General features: G+C 34.7%; 1 protein-coding gene across 1 annotated transcript; it reads right to left on the bottom strand.

The window, feature by feature from the left end:
• Positions 1 to 5,951: 5,951 nt before the first annotated feature.
• On the bottom strand, positions 5,952 to 24,931 carry LOC149078075 (cellular tumor antigen p53-like). The gene is made up of 9 exons (XM_089241665.1): positions 24,817 to 24,931; positions 23,017 to 23,089; positions 19,169 to 19,352; positions 16,644 to 16,754; positions 16,230 to 16,329; positions 10,951 to 11,144; positions 10,529 to 10,629; positions 8,929 to 9,020; positions 5,952 to 6,482 (listed from the first exon to the last, which is right to left on the bottom strand). Exons 1-9 carry the CDS (start codon positions 24,924 to 24,926, stop codon positions 6,434 to 6,436), a joined length of 1,014 nt encoding a protein of 337 aa, XP_089097791.1. The 5' UTR covers positions 24,927 to 24,931; the 3' UTR covers positions 5,952 to 6,433.
• Positions 24,932 to 25,779: the final 848 nt, after the last annotated feature.

Here is a 25,779-nt window from a genome sequence, read left to right as displayed (position 1 = left end):
ATTTCGGGCCCTGGCAAAAATACTACATATCTGGTCCGCAGACTGAAAAGGCTGTGCACCCTTAATATTGGTTACATACAATTTCGAAAAAAAAAACTTAATAATCAAGAAAAATATCGTTGAATTTGATTAAGGCACCATCAGCATTCAAATTATCAATCGCAAGGTACAAAGGTAACCCTCCTTTTTCAAAAGTTATATTCAATACGAAATATTTTCAATAACTTTATATTGAGAAAATTAATACATTCTGACAGTCTATTAGAACGAGACGAAAAACAATTTCGAAATGTCGCTATTCCACCCACACACACAAAAAAAAATTCTCAAAATTTGACTAATCTAATGCGAAAAAAACCGGCCGATTCACGAAGACAGTGAAAAATTATCTCGACATACTTCAACTCATTCACTCACATAAATTTAAACCATCAATTTAACCACTGGATATGTTCAGCAATACAGAAGTTACATAAAAAGCTACCAAAAGGTGATACCACAGTTGATTCCGCCCACACTGACCAGCAGCACAGGCACCGTGGTATCATCTATTGGAAGCCTCGAATGGATTTCGGGAAACTTATGTATACTTCTGGATTTACTGATGGAAAATCCAAGACCTCAAATTAAGATACAGACTAAATTCCAGACTCAAAAATTACTTTTGACTAGATCTAATTTTGTTTTGTTGAACAATAATATTTGGCCTCAGGTATTTCAGTGCTGTCGTGGTTTTTGCATTGCCAACAAGTAAATGAATGGGTCATTTGTAATCAAATATAATGGATTACGATGTATACTCAAACACCCATTGGTTCTTTAGCTTTCGTTGATAGAAGAAAACAGGCCTCACAGACTCAACTACAATGGCTTCCAACAGTTAAGTACATGGCAGATCATAAAACATAACGACATCACTTTAATCTTGCTGCTCTCGATTGGACGATTAGTGGAACACTAACGTATGATACTCAGGCATGCAGTTAATTTATGTGGATCCTTCGGCACACAGAACTGGCAGATATTGTCTTACCAAATAAAGGTGCAACCATGGAATGAAGAAGTTGTGGAGGTCGCTTGTTGATTCTGCTTGTCTACTACAGCAATATACCAATTATGGAAATGAGTCGAACAGTTTATCAGACCTAACCCAATTACCAAGGGTTACCACCCCTTCTGATGATTGGTGTGGGTGTGTACATTGCTATAATGACCAAGTGAAATCACGAGATATGTTCACAGCTTTTAGATCCATGGTCGCAGTATCACTTCGTAAAGCAATATTTGCCAGTACTGTGCGCCGAAAGCTCCACATGAACCAGACTGTATGCCAGAGTACCACTTGCTTGTGTACCACAAGCCATTCACCTAGAGGGGCAAGATTAGAGAACATGTTGTCATTATACATTATGTTATATAAGCCATTGCATGCTTAACTTTTGGAAGCCAGTGTAGATAGAAATGGAGGGAAAACGCTACAATAATCTTACACAGGGTGAGACCAATGGTTTCTCGAATACCAGAATTATATCTCCCGAATTTGAATTTTCAGTCTTCTTGATACAAAGAACAAAATTTCTTAGTCTCTCAAATCTGTAGTTGCCAAAAAAAGACTACCACCATCTAAAAATACTATTGCGCATCATCCGGAAAAAATTACACCTTGACTTAATTGCAACGATTAATTTCATACATTAATCTTTATGAAATTCAATTTAAATACAATAGATTTGGCTTGTAAGGAGGCCTTGATGCAATGAAGGATGAAATGATGCATGATATGCATGTAATGGAGTTACGTCTGCATCAGTGAAAAACTACAATTCATATAACTTTTGTTCTGATGGCCAGCCAATGAGATATGTAGATCAGAAGCCACCAACTGATAGGATCAGTAAAATTTTAAAAAAATTACGGTGGTGTGTCCACAGGATTCAGAATCAAATTTGGGGGTAAACAAGGTATGAAGAGTTGGCGATCACTATGATGCACAGGTGACATGGACATCCAATTGAAGGATGAAAGAAAAAAAAAATGGCTCGTAAAATACTGAGAACTTTTTCAATTACTGAAATTATCTTACTCTTCAGTGACAGTCGTAATGTTGAACAGTCACGAGCCTATGACTACACTCAAAATGGTTTTACTATTGACATGACAAAAAATGAGGTAGAAGGCCAAGAAGTTCTGGACAAATCAACCAATTGAAATAAAAATGTGCGTTTTGTTCTAAAATACTTATAACCTAGGTTTTTTTTTGGTACATTTAAAAAAAAGTTTAAATTTCACCACAGGTGGCGCTGTAAAACAAAAAACTTAACATAACACATAGAATACAACACAAGCCTCGCATAATTAATGTTTATGACACAAAGTTTGTTACATAAAACTATAACATTCTAATATGAATGCCCATTTTACCTTGTGTGAAAAACTGCTCGTGTGTTGAAATATAGAAATTTTAACGCAATTCGTGATATGCACAGTTTGATTTTATATGTTGCCATTATTTGTTTTACAGCACCACCTGTGAGTGAAATTTGAAATTTTAGAATTGATCAAAATATAAATAAATAAAATTCAATGCCATGATAATTAATTTAGTGCAAACCACCTCTTTTTATGTCAATTGGTTGATTTATTATTCTTACAATGTGTCCAGCACTCCTTGTCCAACCTGTACATTGACTGGTCGCTACCTAAACTCCTAACTCAGGGGGGCCTGCCCCAGGATCTGAGAGGGGGCAACATTTTTCAGACATTTTAAATGCGTAATTACTCTGAAAAAAAAAACAAAGAAATCAATTTCATGTTACAACCATTAGGCTAAAATCCAGGTAAAGAAACGATAGTACTATATACTACCAAGGCTTTTGAATACTTTGAAATCCAGCACACGAAAGATCGTAAATCAGAAGAATTCCTATCAGAGGGTAAAACTATGACTGGATTTATTTGAAATAAGACGGTTTCTTTTAATATAACAGCGTAATCTTTACTTTGAAAAACTCTCCTGAAAATATTTGTTCAAATTTCAGTCTTTGATTTGTAAAGTGGTTGATAAAAATTACAAATTCGAGCTCCAATTGTATAAATGCATAGAAAAATCTCACACAAACTAATGTTCGTTAAATGGTAAGTACAAAAAAAGTTTTAAATTATCTCATACAAAAGATGGTAAACATATAAAGTTCCTGCCTGCGCAAAACAAATTAAATACATCAATTAAAGTAAAATTTCTTTCTGAATAACTACTCCAGTGCAAAACATCATTTCAGAAAGCAGCATTTTCATTTCAAGTCAACTTCAGATACACCAAAAAATTAAAAATGCAAACTACCAATAGACTATTCCGAAAAATCGGTTCATTGAGCCACAATTTAAGTACTCCGAATTTACCACTGACAATATTTCGGCAGATACAACAAATGTCTTCTCTTTGAAAGAAAATTAACAGATATCTCTCACTTTTTCAAAGTAATCGTTACAACAACATTCAAATATATAATAAACAAAAATCAACATTAATTTTTTTAATATAATCAGCATATCATTCCGACAAATCAACAAATTTCACAGACACTGAAATGTCAGAACAAGATATCACAGTATTTACTCGAACCTAATGTGCACTTCATGTCTCGGCTGCCGCAACTGAACATATTTCAGATTCAACGAATACAATTTTGCAAATTATTTCATTTTACTTCTAAAAAAAATATTGTGGTAGTGAGCCATTGTTGTTTTTGGGATAATGGCAGCACAGATATTTTCTGGATATTTTGAGCACAACTTAAAATTGAATGGAGAGGGAGCCATGACAGGCTGTTAAGAGAGGACAGCCTACAGAGAGACAGATTTGTGGTTTTGATGCTTGCAAACTATGCCTATTTTGCGCTATCCTATTTTTGCGAATGATACAAATGGGTTAAGTGCTCTAAAACTGTGCCACATGTCACTCAAGGGATCTATAAATATGCCACGGATCATTTAAGTGTTCTGAAACTGTCAAGGGTTACTTAAGTGATCTTTGAGGCCTACTTCAGTGATATGAAAATGCCACGGGCCACTTAAATGTTCTGGAATTGTGCCACAGTCAATTAAGCGGCAATTTGCGAATGTGCCGCTTAGTTCATTTTTAAAAAATTAGGTTTGTGGGGACAAGCCACATCAGATAACCTTCAGGGCCACATTTTGCTAGCGGGTCAACGGTTTACCATATATGGCTTAAAGGGTGGGTCACAATGAACTCCTTAGAGAGAAATTTTGCGTCCTTACCCAACAAAAAGCATTGAAATTAACAGAAATTGGTTATAATAGCATATACAGGTAATTTCATTTGAAATTTCAATAACAAAAATTTTGCCTTAAAAAAATAATTTTTGTCTTTCGGGGGGGGGGGGGGGGGGGAAGTGCATGAGCATCCTATGCCCCCACTCCTGCGTACGTTTTTGATCGATCCCACCAATAACCCTTAGGAGGTAGAGGGCAGTGCTGACAAGGGGGGGGGGTCAAAAATATCTACAAATTTACTGACGTAATACTTGAATGGCCCCAGAACAGACTGCCTGTATAAAAAGTTAATTTCTTTATTTTAATAACTATACAACCCCTTCCAATACGAATGACAGATCTGAAGTCCACACACGTTATCTGAATACTTTTTCTAATTGGAAGCATGTCTCTAGGATCAATGGTCTGCCAGTAAATTGTGATACGAGCTGTTAGATATGCATCCAGTACAAACTGTCAACTCTAGCTTAGTATGGATACCAGAGAACACCACTTTGGCCTTAGGCCAATGATGTTCAGACTACCCTGTATAGAGCCCTCAGTAGAGAGAAAGTTAACCAACTCTAGCCTGGGGGGAGGGGGTGGGGTCTGGAGAGAGAGACCACCATTACTAAAAAATTTTTTTATTATAAACTTACTAAAAAAAATCTAATCAATAGGGTCTCCCAACTGGATGATGGGGGAGTAGTTTTGAAGAGGATTGGGGGGAATGAGAAGAAAATATGATTGGGGGGGGGGGGACATGGACAAAAAGTTTATAAATCGCTGATCCAAGTTATGAAATTCTAAGACAGGAACAGGTGGCAGGAAGTATTCTGCAGGAAGAAGGCAATTTTGTTTGAACAGCATAGTCATAGCTTGCGATAAAACCATATAGATGATGTATCTCATATAACAGCCTCTTACTAGAATGTCATAGACATTTCGGGCAGATTCATTGAATAGTTTCGGACAAATAGCATGTGAGTGGGAGAAAACTGGAAACTATTTTCTGCTCTTTAATCTTACTAAAAATATGGCGTGCAAATATTGCAGATGTTTGAAACTGTGTGTGGCACCACAAGGCTAAGTACAGGATAATCATCTTGATCACAGATATTGTGTTGAACTCGTCAAAAATTAACATGAACAGCGTCCAGGCGGAGACGCGATGACTTTTCTTTCCGAGCTCACCTCAGCATAATATCCAGAAAATAACTGTTTCCTTAACATGAACAGTTCATAAATATAAAAATAACATAAATCATTAAGTTATTTCATTATTACAGGGCCAATAGCGACAAATTTTGCAATAAAACCATTTTTGATATTATATTTAAAAAAAAATACAATTTAACGACTATTCCCTTCACCCATATTAGCCTGTTAAAATTCAAGGGTTTACTAAATTGCATTTTCGCTCATAACACATTATTACCCTTTTGTATCCGAGCATGATGGTATTGAATTTTTAAAATGTTCTTCCTTTTATAGGAGGTGGAAACAATATCTAAATGTTCCTTCTCATAATCAGCACAGTTTTCAGCAGCAAGAGAAGCTCAGTTTAAAATCCTTGCGACTATTTGTGCTTGACTCTGACGAACACCCAGTTAAAACAGGGGGAGAAAAATTCAGATTTTTAGAGGAAAGGATAAAAAAGTGCATTAGATTCGAGTAAATATGGCGTTAGTCTCAAAATTAACAAGAAAAAAAAAGACTCGACATCATTACTTATCACAGCAAAACCAATGTCAAGTTCTTTTTTCTTTGAGATCAAGTTATTTTTTTTCCCTACAAAAATTCATTGGACTACACTTACATCGTTTTTCAAACAAAATTGTTCGATGGAGTTAATCAAGTATTGGCACATCAAATTACCCTGAACACGTTGCTTATAATTAACAGTGACATGGAAGACAAATCATCCACAATTCCAAACATGAACAAAAAAGAAATTACATTCTTGATGTGTGTGTGTATTTGTTCTAACAAATGCATGGGGGAAATAAACCAAGTCCATTGAAGAGAATTATCACGTTGACAAATGATTACACGAGAAACCTTTTCGCAGGATGAGAAAAACCTGATGAAAGCTCATAATATGAAAAATATATATGTATATAATAACTTGCTACACTTCATGGGGATAAGTATATAAACTTCACTCAGTTTCTTCAGTACTATCGGACTGGTCTGTTTCTCTTCGATTTCTAAAAAAAAATTGTATACAGTTGAGTCTATATAACAAAGTCACTTGTTCAACATAAGTTTTCCTGCATTAAAAATTTGTTAAACAGGATTTCATGTAAGTCTTAATGTGGCCTTTATCTCATCAACTGTTGTCGTAAAAGCATGGTTCCAATTTAAAAAATGCTCGAAATTCCCCGTACTGGTTTTGGGATTGAAAATACATTGTGTCGCAAAATAAAAATATCTCCATTTTTATACAGCCCGTCTCCTAAATTCAAATCAGGAAGTTGTTGCCCTGTCTCTCCTGAGGCCAAATATATAAATAAAATCCAAATTTCTTAAGAGCAATATTTGCTTAGATATTTGAATACTTTTAATTTTGTATTTTCAAATTCAAAATTTAAACGGGAGATTGGCAAACATCCCAAATATTATGAAATTTGAGCTTTTTTTTTTAAAAACTGGAACCATACCTTTAAAGCAAACGACTGATGAGTTTGAGTTGATTGACCACATTAAAATTTACAGCACACCCTGTATGGTGCTGTAGTGGTGGGTTGGTAAGATGCGGAGTTAGAGATGGGAAGAGTTCAGGGTGTATGAGTTCAAACCCACCCACCTCCAGAAAATTACACTTTTGCCGCTGTGGTGGTCGAGTGGTTATAGTGCCGGACTCGTGATGCGAGGATCCGGGTTCGAACCCCACAGTGGTGGTCGGCTGAAGTTGGTTTTCTGTGGTTCCCAACTTCAAGGCGCAAATGCGAGCCGATCTCCCCGTTAAAAAGTCTCGCCACAGAGAGCAACAGTCCTACAACGGTAAATCATTCAACCATAACACTTCACTCATAGTTAGTAAAACTGGGGGCAGATGACAGCACTACACATAACAAGCATTACACAGAAACAAACTTTACGTCAGGTTGCACTACACGTACACGCACATTACCGCATGTACCGATTCGTTGGGGGGTTCCGCGGTTCCGCGGGGGGAGGGTGCATGTGTGCTAGCAGTAGTAGGTAGGGGCTCGGGGATCCATGATGTTCTTAAGTCAGCCACCTCGTTGGGCAATTTGCCTGTTGTGGCGTTGTATTTGTATTTGTATTTGTGTGATTTTCCTTTTTTTATTAAAGTCTTTGATCCTCAGAAAAGTGTATATTGCTGAACATTAACAAATTGACACTGAATTCAAAAGAAGTTTTTTCTTTTGCTACATAAACATAAAATTGTCTTCTTTGAGGACAGTGACGACTAGGGCTTGCATTTCTATATTTTTGCATATATTTATCATATTGCACTATTTTTCCATGATGGGGCATATTTTGCATATATGATTTTCAATAAAAAGTATATTTTCTCCTCGCTATTCTAATCCCACTTCACACTCCTAGGGCTAGGATTTTTGTGCACTAAAAATGGAACCTCGTTGCTGATTGGTGAAAAATCCCGAAATTCCGGTTTTTCAGTCAATCAGCAATGACAAAATACTAGGCCTTCAACGACACTGGTGTGTGTGTGGCTGTAAATAGATTATTCATTTGAGTGTGTGTCTGTGATGGTAGCTCGTGGCTAAAATTGGTAAACGGGGAAATTTTTAGCATTTGAAGGAAATTTCAAGAGTTTTTATCAAATAACAGGATTATTATTTTTATTTTTCAACTTCGTGTTTTTCTAGAGCTAAATACACTACTTGGCTAGGTATTTTCAACTCCACTTTGCCACTAACTCAAGGGTTCTCAAACTACTGTGTGCTGTAGCACCCTGGAGAGCCACCAACTTTTGTCAGGAGCACAGCACCCCTTTACAAAGGTTTTTCAAAGATACTCTTTGTTAAACTGCTCTGGGGAGCTATGGATAAGCGTTGATTGAGAAAAGAGGCACAACACGGGTAGAAAAGGTTTGAGAACCCCCCCCCCCTCACTAATTGAAGGGGGGAAATGGTAAATGCTGTAAGTCCCTAAAAAAACCAATTCAAACAGCGTTTTTTCATGAAGTGTCAAATAAGCAATGTTTTATAATGTTGTCAATTTGAAAAGTGCCTACGGTCGGAATTCGCCAACATGTTTTAAACTATAGTCACAATTTTTGGACAGGAGACTGACGCAGATTGGTTAAATTCAGGCTGTTAACTAATCAGTGTCGATCTTCTATCCAAAAGTTGCAACCATAGTTTAAACCATGTCAGTGAATTCCACCCTGAGTGGTTCAAAAGAGCATGTAAAGAGGTTGCAAATGTGAACGTCCCTACAGGCTGCAAAAATAAGTTTTTTTTTGGTTTTTTTTCCAACATTTTTCCCTTCGACACATACAGCATTTACCTTCCAATTTTCATTCTGTACTTTACTTTTGGGGGTGTATACCTATTGGAAACAATAGGTAAAACATCACTAAATCTTATTTATCACATGATTGTTCATATCAGTGGATGCACTGATGCATTCAAAAAAATATTGACACGAAATGCTTACTGTCTTTTGTCATTCACCTTATCCTGGAAACGTAACTGATTGTAAAATTTAGCCATATTCATGAGAAATTCTTTCTCCTCTCTATCTGCTACCTGTAGAAGTACAAAATACATCATTACCAAAAGAAAACTGTACATGGATTTTTTTTTTTAACCATTGCATTCAGACATGAGTCAATATGTTAGCAGAGAAATATTTACAAGGTGCATGTGCGGTTTAGTAGTAGTAGTAGTACAGTAGAACCTAGATAACTCAACGTTTATTATTCTCATGTGTGGTTGGCATATACTAAATTTAAATAGGCAGAAACTTTTTTAACTTAGCACAAGAAGATAGCTTAACCACACTATGCGCACTGCGATCTTCATTTCACTATGGAAACAAATCTTTTGAAATTATCCATGGATTGGCCACTTAATAAATTTATGATATTTCTCTCGTATGTTTCAACAATTTTTTTTTTTTTTTTTGTCGTTTCTTGGTCAAAGATACTTTCTCATACCTAGGGCCATTTTCCACGTTTTTGGAGCCTGGAAACTCGACCTGCAGACTACAAGTAAAAAGTCATAGATAAGCGTGGGTGATATCTGAAATTTTCAAGCGAGAGATGAGCTAAAAAATAGTTATTTTTAAATTTTTAAGTAAAAAAAAAAAAAAAGGAAGTTTTCCTAACGTTCGGCGATCGCACTGCTCATTTGCAAATAACATATTTCGATAAATTTATACTTTATTCACCACAATTCAAGATTATCTTGAAACTTTTTGTAGAAATTACAGAAGATGATTATTTTGTTAATTCAATGGAATGGAATAGTTCAACTATGTACAGGATGTCCTGTAAGTGCTAATGCTGTCTTTAACTCATTAACCATTCGCCGTTGACATATGATACCAGTTTAAAAAATACTCAAAAGGCATTCAAAACTTACCCTGTCCCAGTCTTGAGAGTGAGAATACAGTGTGTAACAAAATAAAAAGGTCTAAATTGCTATACAGTCACTCCTGTCCTCTAACTTCTGATTAGAAAAAAATCATGTTTTTCACTGAGATATTTGAATTCAAAAATTGAAGTAAAAAAAACCCCCAGCAAAGACTAATGAGCAATGCCTTTTTCCATCATTTTTGCTGCCTTTTCCCAATTTTTTCTCCCATTTTTGAATTTGATTATCTCAGCAAATATCACACTCAGAAACTTAGAATTTTTTCTATTGGGCTAGGACAAGGAGACCGTATAAAAATTTGGAATTTTTTTAAATTTTGTTACACAGTATTTCCACTCTCAAAACTGGTAGAAGGTAATCTTTTGAATTGAAACCATACCTCTACAATGGATGGTTGATGAGATACAAGTTGCATTAACACTTGCAGGACACCCTGCATCTAAATACATGTAAAGGCATAAATGATGTTTAAAAATTGGGAGGGTAAGATCAAATGAAACCTTGCTAACTTCACATCTGCTTAAGTCCACATGTTCATCGATACTTTTGAGGTGCCAAGTTAGAGGTTCCACCAGTTACAATTTTCACCTTAGTATGTCACTTTGGAAATGGCAATAAATGTAAGCATTATAATAAACCTTTCACTTAAAATAACTTACAGTTATAATATAATAACCGTTCTTCTTCTTCACATTTTTCGGCAACTTGCCTTCCACATTGCTGTTCCGACAACAAGTTCTCATTATGTCCATAAGACGAGCTGCAAAAGAGGAAAAAATAAATAAAACTGGTTGAGCCATTTCTGCTCAACTGAGTGAACAAAGCTCAAAATTTTAGCTGATAATGCAAATCGTTGTGCATTTATTGAGTAACAATTTGTTCAAAACGTTTGCTAATCTTGCGAATCATTCATAACCTTAAGTTCCATGGTACTTCCATACATTTATGGCATAAGAATTTAAAAAAAAAAACGTTGATGGGAGAATGGGTGTGTGGATTGTTGAAAATAGGGATTGTAAACTGCTGGTCGATTACAACAAATCACTGCAATATTGTAAATAAAATATAATGAAAAACTCACAGCACAAGTTCTCTTGAACTTCCGGACATCCTGCACTGATGTTCTCGTTGATCAACAAAGACTTCTCATGCTGTTTCATCAACACCTTCTTGCTTTTTCCTGAGGTGGTCTGAGCATTATCATCATTTCGACAATCACGAACTGGACACGAACAGATTTTGATAGCGAGTGAACGCTGTCCAACTACATCAGTTCTTTGAATTAAATGAAAATCCATCAGTATCAGAAAACTAAAACATTAAAACACAAGAAATAAACTAAACAAGAACCAATAAAGATAAAATTATCAACTCCTACATAAACTGTCAGGACCATGTGTTGCATCTCTTACTTACCCTGGGAGACAATTATATACAGTCAAATCCCAGTTTAATAACTTAGATTGGACCTATATTCAATACTTTTATTGAATGAAATCTGGATCAAGATGAATAGAAATATACATACAGAGACTTCAAAAAAATTGATTTCATCAGAGTATAATTGTACTATAGTCTTGGTAATTTGAGTTTCGAAAGTTTGAGGTTCCAGATAATTTTAGGTTTTGGAATTTTTCACAATTCCTTCCCCCAAACCTATGCCTATGTTAGTTTGCTAAGAACATACTTTATTTCATTTTGTTCGATTGCCCCAACTAATTTGAGCTATTTCAGTGTTAAGAATCTTGATCTCTGGACACAGTGGGTCTTCCAGGATTTCCCCACACCAAAATTTTTACAGACCTCCCTATAGTAGCTTGGGTTGGGTTTCTTCCTGGACAGTGTAAGAAATGGAAGAAACCAGATGAAAATAAAAATGTGCATTAATTATCATTTAATCGAAGTACATACAATTAATGCTTGTTATTCCACCACATTGGTTGTGAAATAATAACAAATAAGTTTTAAAAACAATATTTTTTAGCATAATTATAAATATATATATATCTTACCAGGATGTGCAATATATATTTTTCCAATGAAGTGTTCATATTAAAACAAATTATTTCAATTGCTACCCAAAATGTTAATCTGGATATAAAAAATATCATACAGTGAACCTGTACGAGACAGAACGTGAAGAGACTGAAATATTCCGTTTTAGACAGATTTCCATTTTATAAAGGTGCAAATCAAAGCACTAATCATTGAACAGACTATATTTTAATTCAGTTTAAGACCGGTTTCCGTCTCATACAGTGTCAGTCTTAGACAGGTTTCACTGTACATCTTAACCTTTTACCGGCCGAATTCAGATTCCAACTGATTTTCATTATTTTTTTTGTTAATTTCTCCTTCTGATTTTTTAGTTAAGAGATATCAATCGAGAAATTGAAGAAAAAAAATTTCCCTATGCGTTTTCTTGAATGTTCCCAATTGGGAACATTGGCCGGATCTGACTAAACATAATTTTCGCAGTGAAGCCATCTTACAGGGTGATGCAAAATTCGTCATCATTTAATAAATTTATTTTAAAAATTAAAGAATATACATACAGAATTTTAAAAATGATAGAAATAAATTTCTCTCGAATACACTCAAAAGGCATGTATATCTGGATTATAATAAAGAGCTTATGATGAGCTGAAATGCTGGTCTAAAATTCACAAAAGAATACATACATACGGATTTAGGTTTTTGTATGGATCCCTTGGTAAGTTAAAAGATATTATTTAAAAATATAAAGAGAGAGAAAATATTATTTACAACTCTGGTACCTAAAAGCACAAGCTCCGATGACTGCTCACTAGCATATACTTCCATTTTATATGGGAAACCACACTGTTTGAGCAAATCATCCAAATTTTAAATCCAAAGCGAATCGGTTTTCCCCATATAAACATCTTACTTGAATGATGAGCGTAATACGGTACTATTGATTCATCGATGCTTAGTTTATCATGGAACAACCCAAACCGAACGTGTGTAAATTTTTCATTTAATTCATCATAGATAGCCAACTTATCACCGGGTTGTAAGAAAGAGTTATCCATCAAATGGAAGTTATTTTTTATGTCTCTAAAGTTATTTCTCGGCATAACAGTGGGGACGATCGGTACTGCTGTGTCTACTGAAAGTACCCCAGTAATCATTTTCACTTGGTATTCTGTGATACCCACTTAGCAAAACAAATCCAAAAAACTTTGCGATTTTTTTCCACTCAATTTTTCAAATTCAATCCATGTTGTGCGACATAAATATTTGTCATCTCAGCCAAGTAACTGAGGTACTCTTGCGGTAAAAATTTGAAAAAATATCAATCGAGTCGGCTTGCACTTAGCTCAGGAAACTTATGACTGATTGCTTCAGTAGGTTCACTTATATTTTTGTCGAATTTCCACTTCGGTTGCATGAATTTTAGTCTTTTGGCACTTGACACATGATGTTTTCTTATTTTTTGACTGGGTAATTATCTGATCTTTGAAAGGCAATTTTGATGTAGAAGGCATGTTGATAGGATCTACAAATTCACCCACAAATGAACTACGTGGTGATCTTAAAACACAGATATACACAAACATCTGCAGGAACGACCGGGCCAAGCATGTTGTCATCGATATCTTCCTCATCTGTAGTCCGCTCATTTTCATCAGGCAGTAGCTGGCACATTTCGAATTCTTCATCAGAGAGATGTGATATATCAGAATCTCTCAAACTCAGTCTAATAAGCTACTAGTATAACAAAAAAGATGGGAAAAAGAAGTGTAGAAAGTCACAAGACCAGATATCAACTGAGAACTGAAAGACCAGCGTACCAACAAAATTACTCAAAACGTAGAGGGAAGGTTGAAGGGGCGGGCGGGGGAGGGCAAAGTCAGTCACAGAAAAAAGGGGGTGCTGCATGTAAAAATGTGAAAAATGATACTTTTCCTTCCTTTTGAGACACACCAGAGAGAAGGAAAAAGCAATAAATTGTTTTTTCGGAATGCCACTCCTCTGCATTGCATTTTAGAATAGTCAGTAGTGGCCAATGTTCCCAATTGGGAACAATCGTAGGAAAAGTTCCCTGGAATTCAAACAAATTTTTTTTCTCTCTCATTGAGCATTTCTTATTCTTGGCAATATTCTACAATTGAAAAAAAATTGAGATGCATGTATGTTTACAAAAACTATTTTAATAATTAAAACATAAACTTACAGATAATTTCCCTTGAAAATGGGTGATTTTAGAATAATAAATTGATATGATAAAAGCTGAATCGAATAACTTTTGTCTTTTCTAAATTAAGTTCAGAACCTTATATGTTCAGGGAAAAAAAATCAGCTATTTTCGTTAAAGAGAAATATTTTTTTTGAATTAATCAAAAGTATGTTCCCAATTGGGAACATTGGCCGTTAAAAGGTTAAAGTGTAATTAATAGATACATGTTTATGCAAAATAATTGTATTGCATAATATTTTTTATGGTAAAAATGTGTTAAGAACTTGAAAAAGCTTTTCATAGGCTTCATACACAATAATGCAATAACACCAAAGCTGCTGGGAGACATCAGATATAACAGCCAATTAAAATGCTTAGAAAACTTTTTAATTATGTTTTTTAATCGTGGTGAATGACTATCTGCATTTTTATTTTCTTCCGGGTGGTTAGAAGCATACTTGACATAATTAGAAATTTTAAGTTGCATGGAAAGTTCAAAGATTTAATGGAGCAACTATAAGTACTATAACTGATTTTTATAGCACTCGATATAACAGTGACAGAAAGATTGTGTAAATAGTGCTTATTCTTGTCACGAATGAATGGGGCTCCAGTCATAGTGCAAGAAAATAGTACTTTTCATAAAAACTCAAGGCATGCACGCATAAGTATTGACAACAGAGCCTCGATCCACTGGAAGCCTTTTTCTGCTATACCAGATGCCTGTGGATTAGTCTATAGCATATGTTTTCTAACTCCACCAGTCCGCAAAACATTTCACCCAATTCATGTAGCTGTTATATAATTTTAAACTTAATAAATCAAACATCTCTATTTCAGTTTTTGTCTCAGCTGTCAAAAGCTTTATGAATTATTTCTCTAGTTTCTGCCGGTATGTGAAATCGTTCAACTATTTTCGCCAGCTCGCAGGCATGAAGAAGAATACTGCTATGGAAGATTTCATTATGAGAATTAACTTCTATGCAGACAAAATCATAGCCACTAACTATATGTAATCCACTAACACTGTGTAATGAATTATGTGAAGATCCTTTGATTGCCAGTGTGAGATTGTACTGACGCACTCAGATGTTATTATGGGAAGTTATGTGATATTCCTGTGATACTAATAAAATTGTGCAGCTCAGAAACTGCATCCACCTGAAAAAAAGTTAAATCAATTATTCCTCACGTAAGGGAGTTTGACAAAGCAACCCAGGTTGAATGCTATGATTTTTGTTTTCTTAAACTGTAAATTTACAATGAAAGAGCCTAATATGAAATTCAACAATTGCAGCTTCTTCTTAACCTTACATGCACTTCATATACGCTCATCTATGGAGTTTCTAATAAATCGGTACATGCTGGAAAGTGTGGCCCTAATTTGTGCTAGTTTAAAAACACTTAGTCACTTATGTAACCAAAAATAACGATTGTAACTGGAACATAAATTATAGTTAAATCAAATCAAGGATGCTGAAAAAAGTTTGTGAATCCATCAAAAATGCTCATATTTCTAGTATTTTATTTCTAATATTTTATCAACAAGCCCTATATTTTTGGAAAAGAAGGCTGAGATTTGGTGATTTATACCTCCCTTATGGCCGTATTCACCAACACAGTTTAAACAGCAATCGTAGGTGAAAGGATTGAAGATCGAAACGGATTGGTTAAATTGAGGATTTTAACCAATCCGTGTCGATCGCTAATCCTTTAACCTGCGATTGTAGTTTAAACTCTGTCGGTGAATACGACCATTTGTTACCAAATTATAATTTGCAAATTGATAAATTTCAACTAAATAATTTGAACTTCATATAAATCAGGAGTTCTCAAACTCTGCATCAAAAGAGCTAGGGGAAGTCTCCAACTATTATCAAGGGTGACGCAACAAGCTGGCAACATTGATGTGCACCTGCACAGAACTTTGAAGTTCTTTTCTTGACCATTTTAGGAAGCAATGGATAAATGACGACGGGGAGCCATGAAAAGCAAAAAATTTTGAGGCTGTATTGTTATAGTGATTTGAGTCCAACATTTAAAAAAAAAGCCTGAGCACAAACCAAACGTGTTGACCAACATTCAACATCAATCCATATTACAATTTGAAAATATAGTGCATGTGCAACTGAAAATAGTAGAACTAAAAAAAAACTTACCCCCTTTCAAGCCTAAACACAACTTTTATAGGTTTCCTGTCCAAACCTTTGCATGAACTGAAGCATTTGAACTTGAAAACATAAACAGAGGACTGCTCGCCTTCAAAAAATAGGGGAAAAAACAAACATGCTTCTGAGACACATTCAGACAATTTCTGGTTATTTTGCTATAAATGTTGGAAAACTTGTAAGAAGTAAATTTAACAAATAGAAGGAAAAAAAAAAATCAATGTTCTCACCCATAAAACCTAATATGAAAAATTCTCAGCCATTTTCATTCATGCAAGAATTCAAAACTATTATACCTTATTTCTTGAAAGCAAAGATGTGCTTTCCCCATTATTATTGTACAAAAAATAGTGGATAGTAATTTAGCAGTTGATTAGTACTCGATTAAACAGATATAGATGCTACCTGGGGGATTCTGGAGAGGTACCAGCACACTCAATCGACCAGTTTGCCTATCGACATCATAGATCGCCAAATCAGATTCGCAACGAATAAAGTGTTCTGGGAGAGAAACACCTATGACGAAAAAGTTTTAAAAAATGCATTAGTAATAATTTTGAAAAATTTCCAAAAAAAAAGGGAATTCAATCATGTCAAAAGACAGTCGTTAAGAATTTTTCAAGAATACCATGAACACCAGATAATATAGATGCTTCATTTGTCTTGACGTTGCTTTTTTTTTTTCTCCCTCTTTTGCAATGGATTTAGCTCATTATTGGGTTTCTAGATGTAGTCGAACCACATTAATTTAAAGACTTTTGCCAGCATAGACCAGTAGTGGACAAAAATGGACTAGGTGTGTTGTTTCATTTAAGTGATCATTAAAAAAAGAAGTTTGATTGGCAGTTGGAGAGCTCTTACCATTTTAGTTGAAGTGGATGTGAAGTGTCTATAAGCAGTGCTTGAGTGATTAAACACTTCACCATGATGAAACTGTCCACAGGAACATTACATCATGCACACACTGCCCTCATTAATATTTAAAAATTGAGCCAGTTACGTGAAGTTATTCCTGAAAAGAGATTATATAAACCAAATTCCGACCCTAGCAAGACAAAAATAACAAAAACTTTTAGGATACAGCCACTCCCCAACTTTGAAACACATTCTTTTCCGAACATATTCATATCATTTCATTGAGACAGAAACATCCAGACAATTATCTCAACCATATTCCTTAGGACATCGTAACATCTTCCAGGTGTACTACGAGACATTCTGGAAATAAAATTATACAGGTAGGAAGTAGCAACAGCGATTCCTATGTTACCGAGTTCCTCAATATTGAACGGGGTTGCCATAAAGAACCAAAAACTATAATCTAATTACCAAAGGTACAACAAAACCTAAAAATTTCAATATCTCGGAAATCAACTGTATTAATAATCCGAGGAGGAAATTAAAACTTATGGCAGTGACTATCAAAACTACTTCAGCAAACTTTGTCAGAAAGCAACGCAAAATAAAATAATTACAGTCAATTAGTGATAAGTTGAATATCTAGTTCAGCCGAAATTTTCTTGTGGCCTCAGATCCAGGGCACGTGCTTAAGGCCCTGAGATTGGCTGCCATTTGTATATATAGGAACAAGCCCCACTTCCATCCTTCACAGATCAAAGAACCACTATATTCCAGCCCAAAAATTTGTATTTCCCAGGGCTTGAACATATGGGAAACAGACTCTGCTCAAATCCTTTGACATTATATGAGTAGAAGTTTTTTGTAGGCCAGTGCATTTTCAACTAATCAAGATTTGACTGTATGTGCATCACATATATTCATTCGCATTATAATTTCTTGATTACATACCATTATTACTCACAAAATTGTATCATAGTACAGCTGATACACATTTTTATGAACTTAAACAGATGTGAAAAATTAGGTTGTAAATGGGAAAAAATGTTCAAAGAAATGGCATACTGTTGAGGACCAGAGAACTAGTTCCTAGAAACGTGTCTGTTCATAAAACCAAGAGGGTACTTACTTGTACTTTAATTAAAACTTATCATCACATTTTTTACATTAATTTAGCAAAATATAGTTCAAGATGATGCCTTTTATAGCACAATTTTGCTGGTGGCATAATCACAAAGAAGTTTTTTAAATCTGAATTCATTGCACATCTCTATCATATATCAATATAGTGATACACAGAAAAATGCAGATACGTTACTGCCAACCAGTTCACGAAGTGGCCGGAGGCCCCTGGCCGAAGTCTGATAACAAAAGTCATAACTCAGAGTGTCGTCACCATATTTTTATCATAATTATATCAATGTTAGCTATGACAACCCATTAAACGGCAATATTCATTTTTTTTATCTCAAAATTTGACAGAAAAAGTATGTCAATAGTTATATTTCTCCTCAAATTTTTTTTTTATTTCTTTTCACGGCCTGAACAAGTACATCAAACATTAGTCAGGAATCTCCAGCCAATTCGTGAATTGGCCAGCCAAAGCCCGAATCGTTTCTGCAAATCAGACTTTAGCCAAAACTCTCAGCCAATTCGCAAATTAGCTTCACTTCGGGCTTTAGCAGTAACAGATCTATATATATATAAATATATTATAGCACATATTAATCTACCTTCATAATGAGGCTTCTTAGGAGCCAAGAATATTCCTCCACCCCCCCCCCCCCAAAATAATATTCCTCCCCAACTTTTCCACGACTTGCTAAGCACCTTTGATTTGTCAATGTGTTTTATAACACTGATTAATATGTTTTATAACACTGTGTGTGACAATTTTATTACCATCAAATTTTATCAGATATAAATTTAATCATAATATTGCCAAATTATTTTTGTTCGTAAGTCAAGGAGTGGCAGTATTTCTGATTCATATCACAGAGTGATAAGGTTTCAATGAAACTAAAAGTCATCTAATTCAAATAGAAAAATAATACGGAGAGGAAACTCCATACCCTTCTCAAAATCTTCCTGTATGTGATTCGAGCATCGTTCAACGACGTGAGAAGCACATTCCTTCTTAGCAAAAACTGCACAGACTCTGATTCTCATCCCTTCAGGAACAGGTTTATTAGTTTTGAACCCTATGGCGCAGGGAGAATCTATCGTCGCATACAGCTTGTCTCTTTCCTCTGAATACTGCACACATAAAAAAAAATGGAATAATAATGACAGCAATATGGATATTTACTTTATCACAAAAAACTGATTAAAATGGAAATAATGAATGAAGAGCACATCAGGACTTCAGGTTTCTGGTAACAATAACTTATTGATAACTATGTCCAAAAAATATCCTGGTTGTAAGTACGATTACTAGGGCTCAGTTATTTTTAATCGAAAAATCTCGAAAATATGCACACGTTTATGACCTAAAAAATGTGAAAATATTACTTTAAAATGAAAAAAATATGACCTTAAAATTTCCTAATTGTTACTTCTCTTTTTTTTCTGTTATTGCTTCTTATCTTACTGAGTTAAAAAAATAAACAAAAAATTCATCAATTTACCTTTTTAATATTTAAATTCTCTCGTCAGATTCAAATGAAAAACCGTGCCTACCTTATGAACAATAATTGTTCTTCAGCGCATTTTAGAATAGCACTGAATTTTATGAGGTGTAGTTTCGAATGTTTTAAAAAAGCTGCTATTGTTTAGTTTCAACTTAGAAATATTTGAGGGAACTTTTTAAATTCAATAAAAATCACCAGATGGAGCAATATTTGAAGAAGGCTCGTCATATAGCAGATGTCTAGTTTCTGCTTCTCGTTGATTGTTTCTCAAGTTGAATCGAAATGTTGCTGCATACAAAATTAGAGTTTTGTGTTGGAACTATTAACATATTTAACAAAACAAAAAATACAGTGATACCATTTGTCGTTTTGTGAGTTGTGCTAAAAGTGTGTATATGTTCTGTACCTAACTGATACCTGATGTACCTAACTGCCTGCATGCATATCCAGTGTTGCAGTTAAGTTAATGCTGCCAGCTGTATTTCAAATTGTGAGTGAAGTGAACTATTTGAATATTTGTACAGGCAGGACTACAACTATTGCCCTGTGAGCTGGCCAAAGAAGGGTGCCAAGTTTGCTTTTTGCAACACTCATCTTTAGACAGCCCCAGAATCAGAGGGATGGGGGCAACTACCGAGATTGAGGAAGTGGCAATCTTAACAATGGAAAAATTGAAAAAATATATATATTCGTGCTTCACAATGTGTAAAAAAAACATTGTTACAGAGTTTTGGAGTTTTACAACGACAGGGAGTGCTGCCAAAACCAAGTCTGCCTCTCCTGACAAAAAACTGTGTTTATGCACAGTTAAAATGCACTAAACAGGGAGATTTCGTGTGTCAAATGAACAAGATCTTAGACACATACTTTGCATGTCATTCAGTTTCCCTTAAGAAATATAGCAAGAGGATCCTCCTAGAATAAAGAAATGGCTATCGAGAATGCAAAACATCCCCCCCAAAAAAGGAAGTAAAAGACAATAATTCATTGTTAGTGCATACTATACACTGAAAAAATAACCACAGATCAAAATTTTTGCCGATAAAATGATCTAGTATTTGAAAATTTCTAAAACATGACCGATTGCTCAAAAATGCTCAACATATAACCAATAGCTCCAAAATGACCAAAATATTACTTATCATTTTAAAAACTGACATCATAAAAATCAGAGCCATGATGATGACCATGTGTTCCATTTGGTCAAACAGGACGATGCTGCTTTCCTTTCCAACACAATGGGTTCCAAAATGTTAAATTATATATGTTTTTTTATATGTACTCCCAACCAGATTATAGCCTGCCACTCTGTCCCAATGAAAAGGTTTTAGCAGGTGCTCAAAAAAGACCCGTGCCATGCTGGACGATGTGCGTGTATGTGTTGTGAACCTAACAGAAGTTTATTTCTGTGTCATGCTTGGTATAGTGCTGCCATCTATATTTCAAACTATGAGTGAAATGCGATGACTGAATATTTGTACCGTTGTAGGCCTATTGCTCTCTGTGGCGAGACTTTTCAACAGGGACACTGGCTCTCATTTGTGGCTCAAAGTTGGGGAACCACAGATAACCAACTGTAGTGCCAGTGAGGTTCGAGCCCGGGCCCCTCAGGATGTGAATCTGTGACTAATTGTTCTAAAACCAGACACCACCCTTTAAGCTAAACTTTCCCCTAGAAATTACGAGGAATTACAATGGAACTTTCTCATGTGTATTAAGAATCATGATAGCTTTTTATAATGTACAGTACATTCCCTTGCAAAAGTTTCCCAGCTGAGAAACTGTGAATGTGGTCAGAATTGAAAACCCTGATCATGAACTGAAGAAAGAGAAAAGAATATTTTTTTATTTTTCATATCCCTTCACTATAGGAAAGGAATCGCGAAAGAAGTGTCATGTACACAACAGATCATAACGGTCTGATTAGGACATTGTGAATCGAGTACAGAAATTTTTGTCAACTCCTACTTAGTCAAGAAGATAACGATAAATTATAGAGAAAAAATAAATCTGGTTAAACCTTAGCTTCAAAATATGCAAGACCCGAATGATAACATTATCCATGATTCTAATGAGTGGCATCTACTGTATTTCCATTTTTGTCTGAACATCAGCATATTTCATTCCATTCACCACATCAAACCTCTATCACAGAAACACAATGATATCATTAGGGTATCGGAAACAGGTCAGAAATCTTTAGGCGCCCGATATTGTGAAAATTTATTCACTCAATAAATGCCAAATATTCTTTTTTCTCTGAAATTGTCTTGCTCTCATTTTTACAGTTTTTCATTTTGAAAGAGAATCACTCATACGATAATTAGTCTCTTTTGAAATAATCCAATTTTTCATACATCAGAACATCAAAATAGCCATTTAGAAAGACAGAAAACAACGTCCACCCTCCCCATCAGCGATTGTCAACAATGAAGACCGCAATTTTGAAAGATGGAAATGCATGCATGCATGCATAGCATAATTACAAGCCGCAAACCCGTGGGATTTCTGTGTTTTTCTTTACATTGACAAATGTATGCCTTATTTACATCAAACAATATCGGTAAACGACATTGAACTGTACCAAAATTTTAATGCCGTTCTATATCGATGTGCTACTAGAGCGGTTCACGATAGGTTCAATTTCGATGAGTCAAATATGCATCCTTTCCAGTCAGTTTTCTCTTGAATCCAAACAGCAGCATTTAATATCTTGTTTCATTGATATACCTCGCACATGATAAGGTGAGCTCACCCTTCAAAGAAGGGGTGCGGGGACTTCCTGCAGTAGCAATGTATGCGGTAACAATGCTGTGATAATTTTATTGTTGTTTCTAATGCTTTGCTGTATAATAAATCTCCTCATTATAAATACTTCAGCGTCAAGCATACACACATTTCCCAGTATGAGCAAATTCTCCTAGAGGGATTTTTTACAAGGTGCATGTACCATGCAGTAAAGTACTCATTGCTAATTAAGTCACTTTGGAACTTGTGCTGAAACCAACAAGTACAAAACTCCGCCGTACAACTAGTTGGCCTAACAGGCCATTGGAGAATGAACATAAGCATTATTAACAACTAACAAAGCTTTCAGAGGCAAGCCGTTTTCTCCTGAATGCGTTGATGAGTTCCAGGAATGCATGAATACTTTTATTTTCATCAAAATATGATGAGCACAGTTTGATTTTGGAAATAATTCCTAAAAAAAATTTGTTCCAAAGAGGACATTGTGTGTGTACATTTCTATAATATAACACTACAAACATATAAACATCAAGTTTTCTCACAATAAAATTTGGTCCTCTTGATTTTTCATTCAGGAATTCAATGTTGAAGTCGAATTCGCCAGTAAAGTTGTTACTTTGAAAAGGAAAGAAATTATACAGAATATAATAACATATCAAAAAAGAAGTTAGGCAATTGAAAAAATATATATATTCACCAGCTTACTTACAGGGGAAGAAAAAAAAGCAATGAAATATGTGCAAAACCCAAATGTGGGAAATCAAATGACTCCATATGACTTGGCATCAACATCATTCTCTCATCCGATAACCCTACAAAATAATACAACAACAACTACCCTACAAAGTAATACAATACTGTGAAACAGTAACTTCCTAAACTACATGTTTTCAGACATTGAAAAAAAAATTCCATGAAGCTCCAAGGCCAACAAGTCGTATTGATTCAAGTCATATCTTAATTCACACAGTGGCATCTTAATAGGTGAGTCCATTAAGTTACATACGTATAGCCTAATTTTATTATTTTGCAAATAAGGTACAATGCTGCCTCAGCTAACGAATGGCTCGGTTTACAAATTTTTCAAGCAAAGATTTTTTTTCAACATTTTTCTGCCTCTGCTAACAAACATTTCAGCTGATATGGATGCACATGCTAACATAAAATAGCTGTGTTGTCAACGAATAAAAATTAATCCAATGAGCGACAGAATACCAGACACCTCTATTTCTGTTTCAGAAAGATTTAGAGTCATTTTATGTGAAATGAATGATTTAGCTAAGGGAAAATGCATTTAAATACAAGAATTTTTTTAAAAATCCATAGCCCAGGATTACATTATAAAAGTTTGATAAAAGATCTTTTACAAAACTTGAAAAAAACCAACCAATAAACCTATTGATTGCATTCACTCTAATGTAAATGATGCACTTATCACTGGTTGCATTGTCAAAGTTTTGCAAAAGATCTTTTATCCAACTGTTATAGTGTAATTTCAGCCTTGAGACTTTTTCAATGGCTTCAGTGGATATGGTAAAAACTTGATATAACATAGCATACCCCCTCACACACACATTTTTTTGTCACCATGGCTCACAAACCCTACTGTATAGCATACGTTCGTGGTTTAAAATAAAAAAAAATGTGTTCAGTATCCTTTTCTTTTAATTCTCCTTCATCCAATTGTGAATTTGTTTATCTTAGCAATCAGTCAGCATTTGTCTTTTCTACAGTGCTTCTTAGTGTTTTATGAAACTCATCTTCAAATTTCAGGCCATTTCTGAAACAAATCAAACAATTTTTCACGAAGACCAATGGAAGATTGCGTTCGGGCTAACAAATATGATTCTGGAATGAATTATCTTTTTTAGCTGAGGTATCACTGTACACATTTACCCTAATAAGCGGTAATTAACTTGTGCTGTTGCAATTATTATTTCTCAGATGTACTGAGTGATCTCAACTAATGTCTTAACTTTGGCAGTAATATACAGGGGGGGGGGGAAGAAAGGACATTAACAAAAACTGTAGGGACAGCTGAAATTACAGGAAAATACAGAAATGTATGTTTGCCTAAATTATCGCATATCAGGCTCACAAACTATAAAAAGGTTTTACAACTCTGATATTGACTCTTGATTTCCCATTTTTCTATAAATCCATTAACCCTCTTCTTTAAATTTATTAAGGCAAAATTAAAAATAGCTTTGTGGTGTATCCGACAGAAAAAGACCAGATGCATCCCCATTTTACATTCTTTGGAGATTTTAATGAATCTAACAGATAGATTGCATCCGAGTGAGAATTAAGACTGTTTCAAAGAAGAAAAGGCTGTTACTTACTTCAATGAATGGGTAAGAACAGGTGGATTATTAAGTATTGGAAGCTCCATGGGCAGCTGATATCCTGAAATGGCAGGTGGTGTAGCAATGGGAGCAATCGGGGGTCTCATGATCATCTGAGAAAAAGTTATTTTGATATTTCAAAATCATATCAATACCAAATACAAGAATAAAATACTGCTCACAGGCAGAAGAAGATAAATTAGTCTGATCCACTTATAATCAAGTGAAAAAAAATAATGTCAGAAAAAAATATTTGTTATATGCTCACTTTGCAATAGTTGTACCATCTTGATAAATATAGATAAGCGATACAAAATTCATGCAAAAACAGTTGGCAATATCCATCTTAATTATAAGCAAGTCTGAATACATTACAAATAATAACATGCTATGGTACAGAATATGACACGAGTCACATTAATGCGTTTCAACGAGCCTCACCCTTATATTTTGTTTCTCTTATTTTCACTTTTCCAGATGCAGCAACATTTGGTCATAATACATTGATTATCGGGATATTATTTATTAAAATAGTTATAAACATAAAAGTTTGTTTGAGAAACATTTTTTACTTTTCATTTAATGATATTGTCTCATTTTAACACATGATTAGGAATTTTTTTTTTTCAAAGCGACGTGAAATGCAGTGGAAGGCCCAGCCCTTCATACATAAGAAAATCTATTCTTAAGAGAGGTGGCTACTGAAGATTGAATGCAAGAGAACTATTGTTCAAAGGAAAAATTTCAGACCTGAAAAAGTGGCACTTCAAGGAAATTTTGTTTTTTAAATTTTAACGGATCTCAGAAAAAAATTTCTTTTGAGTATATAACCTCACTAGAACATACACCAAGAGAATAAAAAAAGTTTGTGATGTAATTACTGCACGTTACTCAAAACATTTTGAAACTTCATGTGGAATATGATTCTTTTTTCGCACTTTGGGAACTTTAAATGTTTGG

Source organism: Pholcus phalangioides, unplaced genomic scaffold (assembly GCF_987345545.1).
Source record: "Pholcus phalangioides strain wild (caught in Gottingen) unplaced genomic scaffold, Ppha-v1.0 ptg000014l_1, whole genome shotgun sequence".
Lineage (NCBI taxonomy): Eukaryota > Metazoa > Arthropoda > Arachnida > Araneae > Pholcidae > Pholcus > Pholcus phalangioides.
This window is presented reverse-complemented; position numbering and strand designations above follow the sequence as displayed.

Coding starts and splice junctions, on each gene's coding strand:
- LOC149078075 (XM_089241665.1), bottom strand. CDS start 24,926: ATGAGACCCCCGATTGCTCCCATTGCTACACCACCTGCCATTTCAGGA. Junction 16,330..16,643: donor ACCTCTCCAGAATCCCCCAG/GTAGCATCTATA, acceptor TATTTTTTGAAG/GCGAGCAGTCCTCTGTTTAT. Junction 9,021..10,528: donor ACGGTTATTATATTATAACT/GTAAGTTATTTT, acceptor GTACTTCTACAG/GTAGCAGATAGAGAGGAGAA.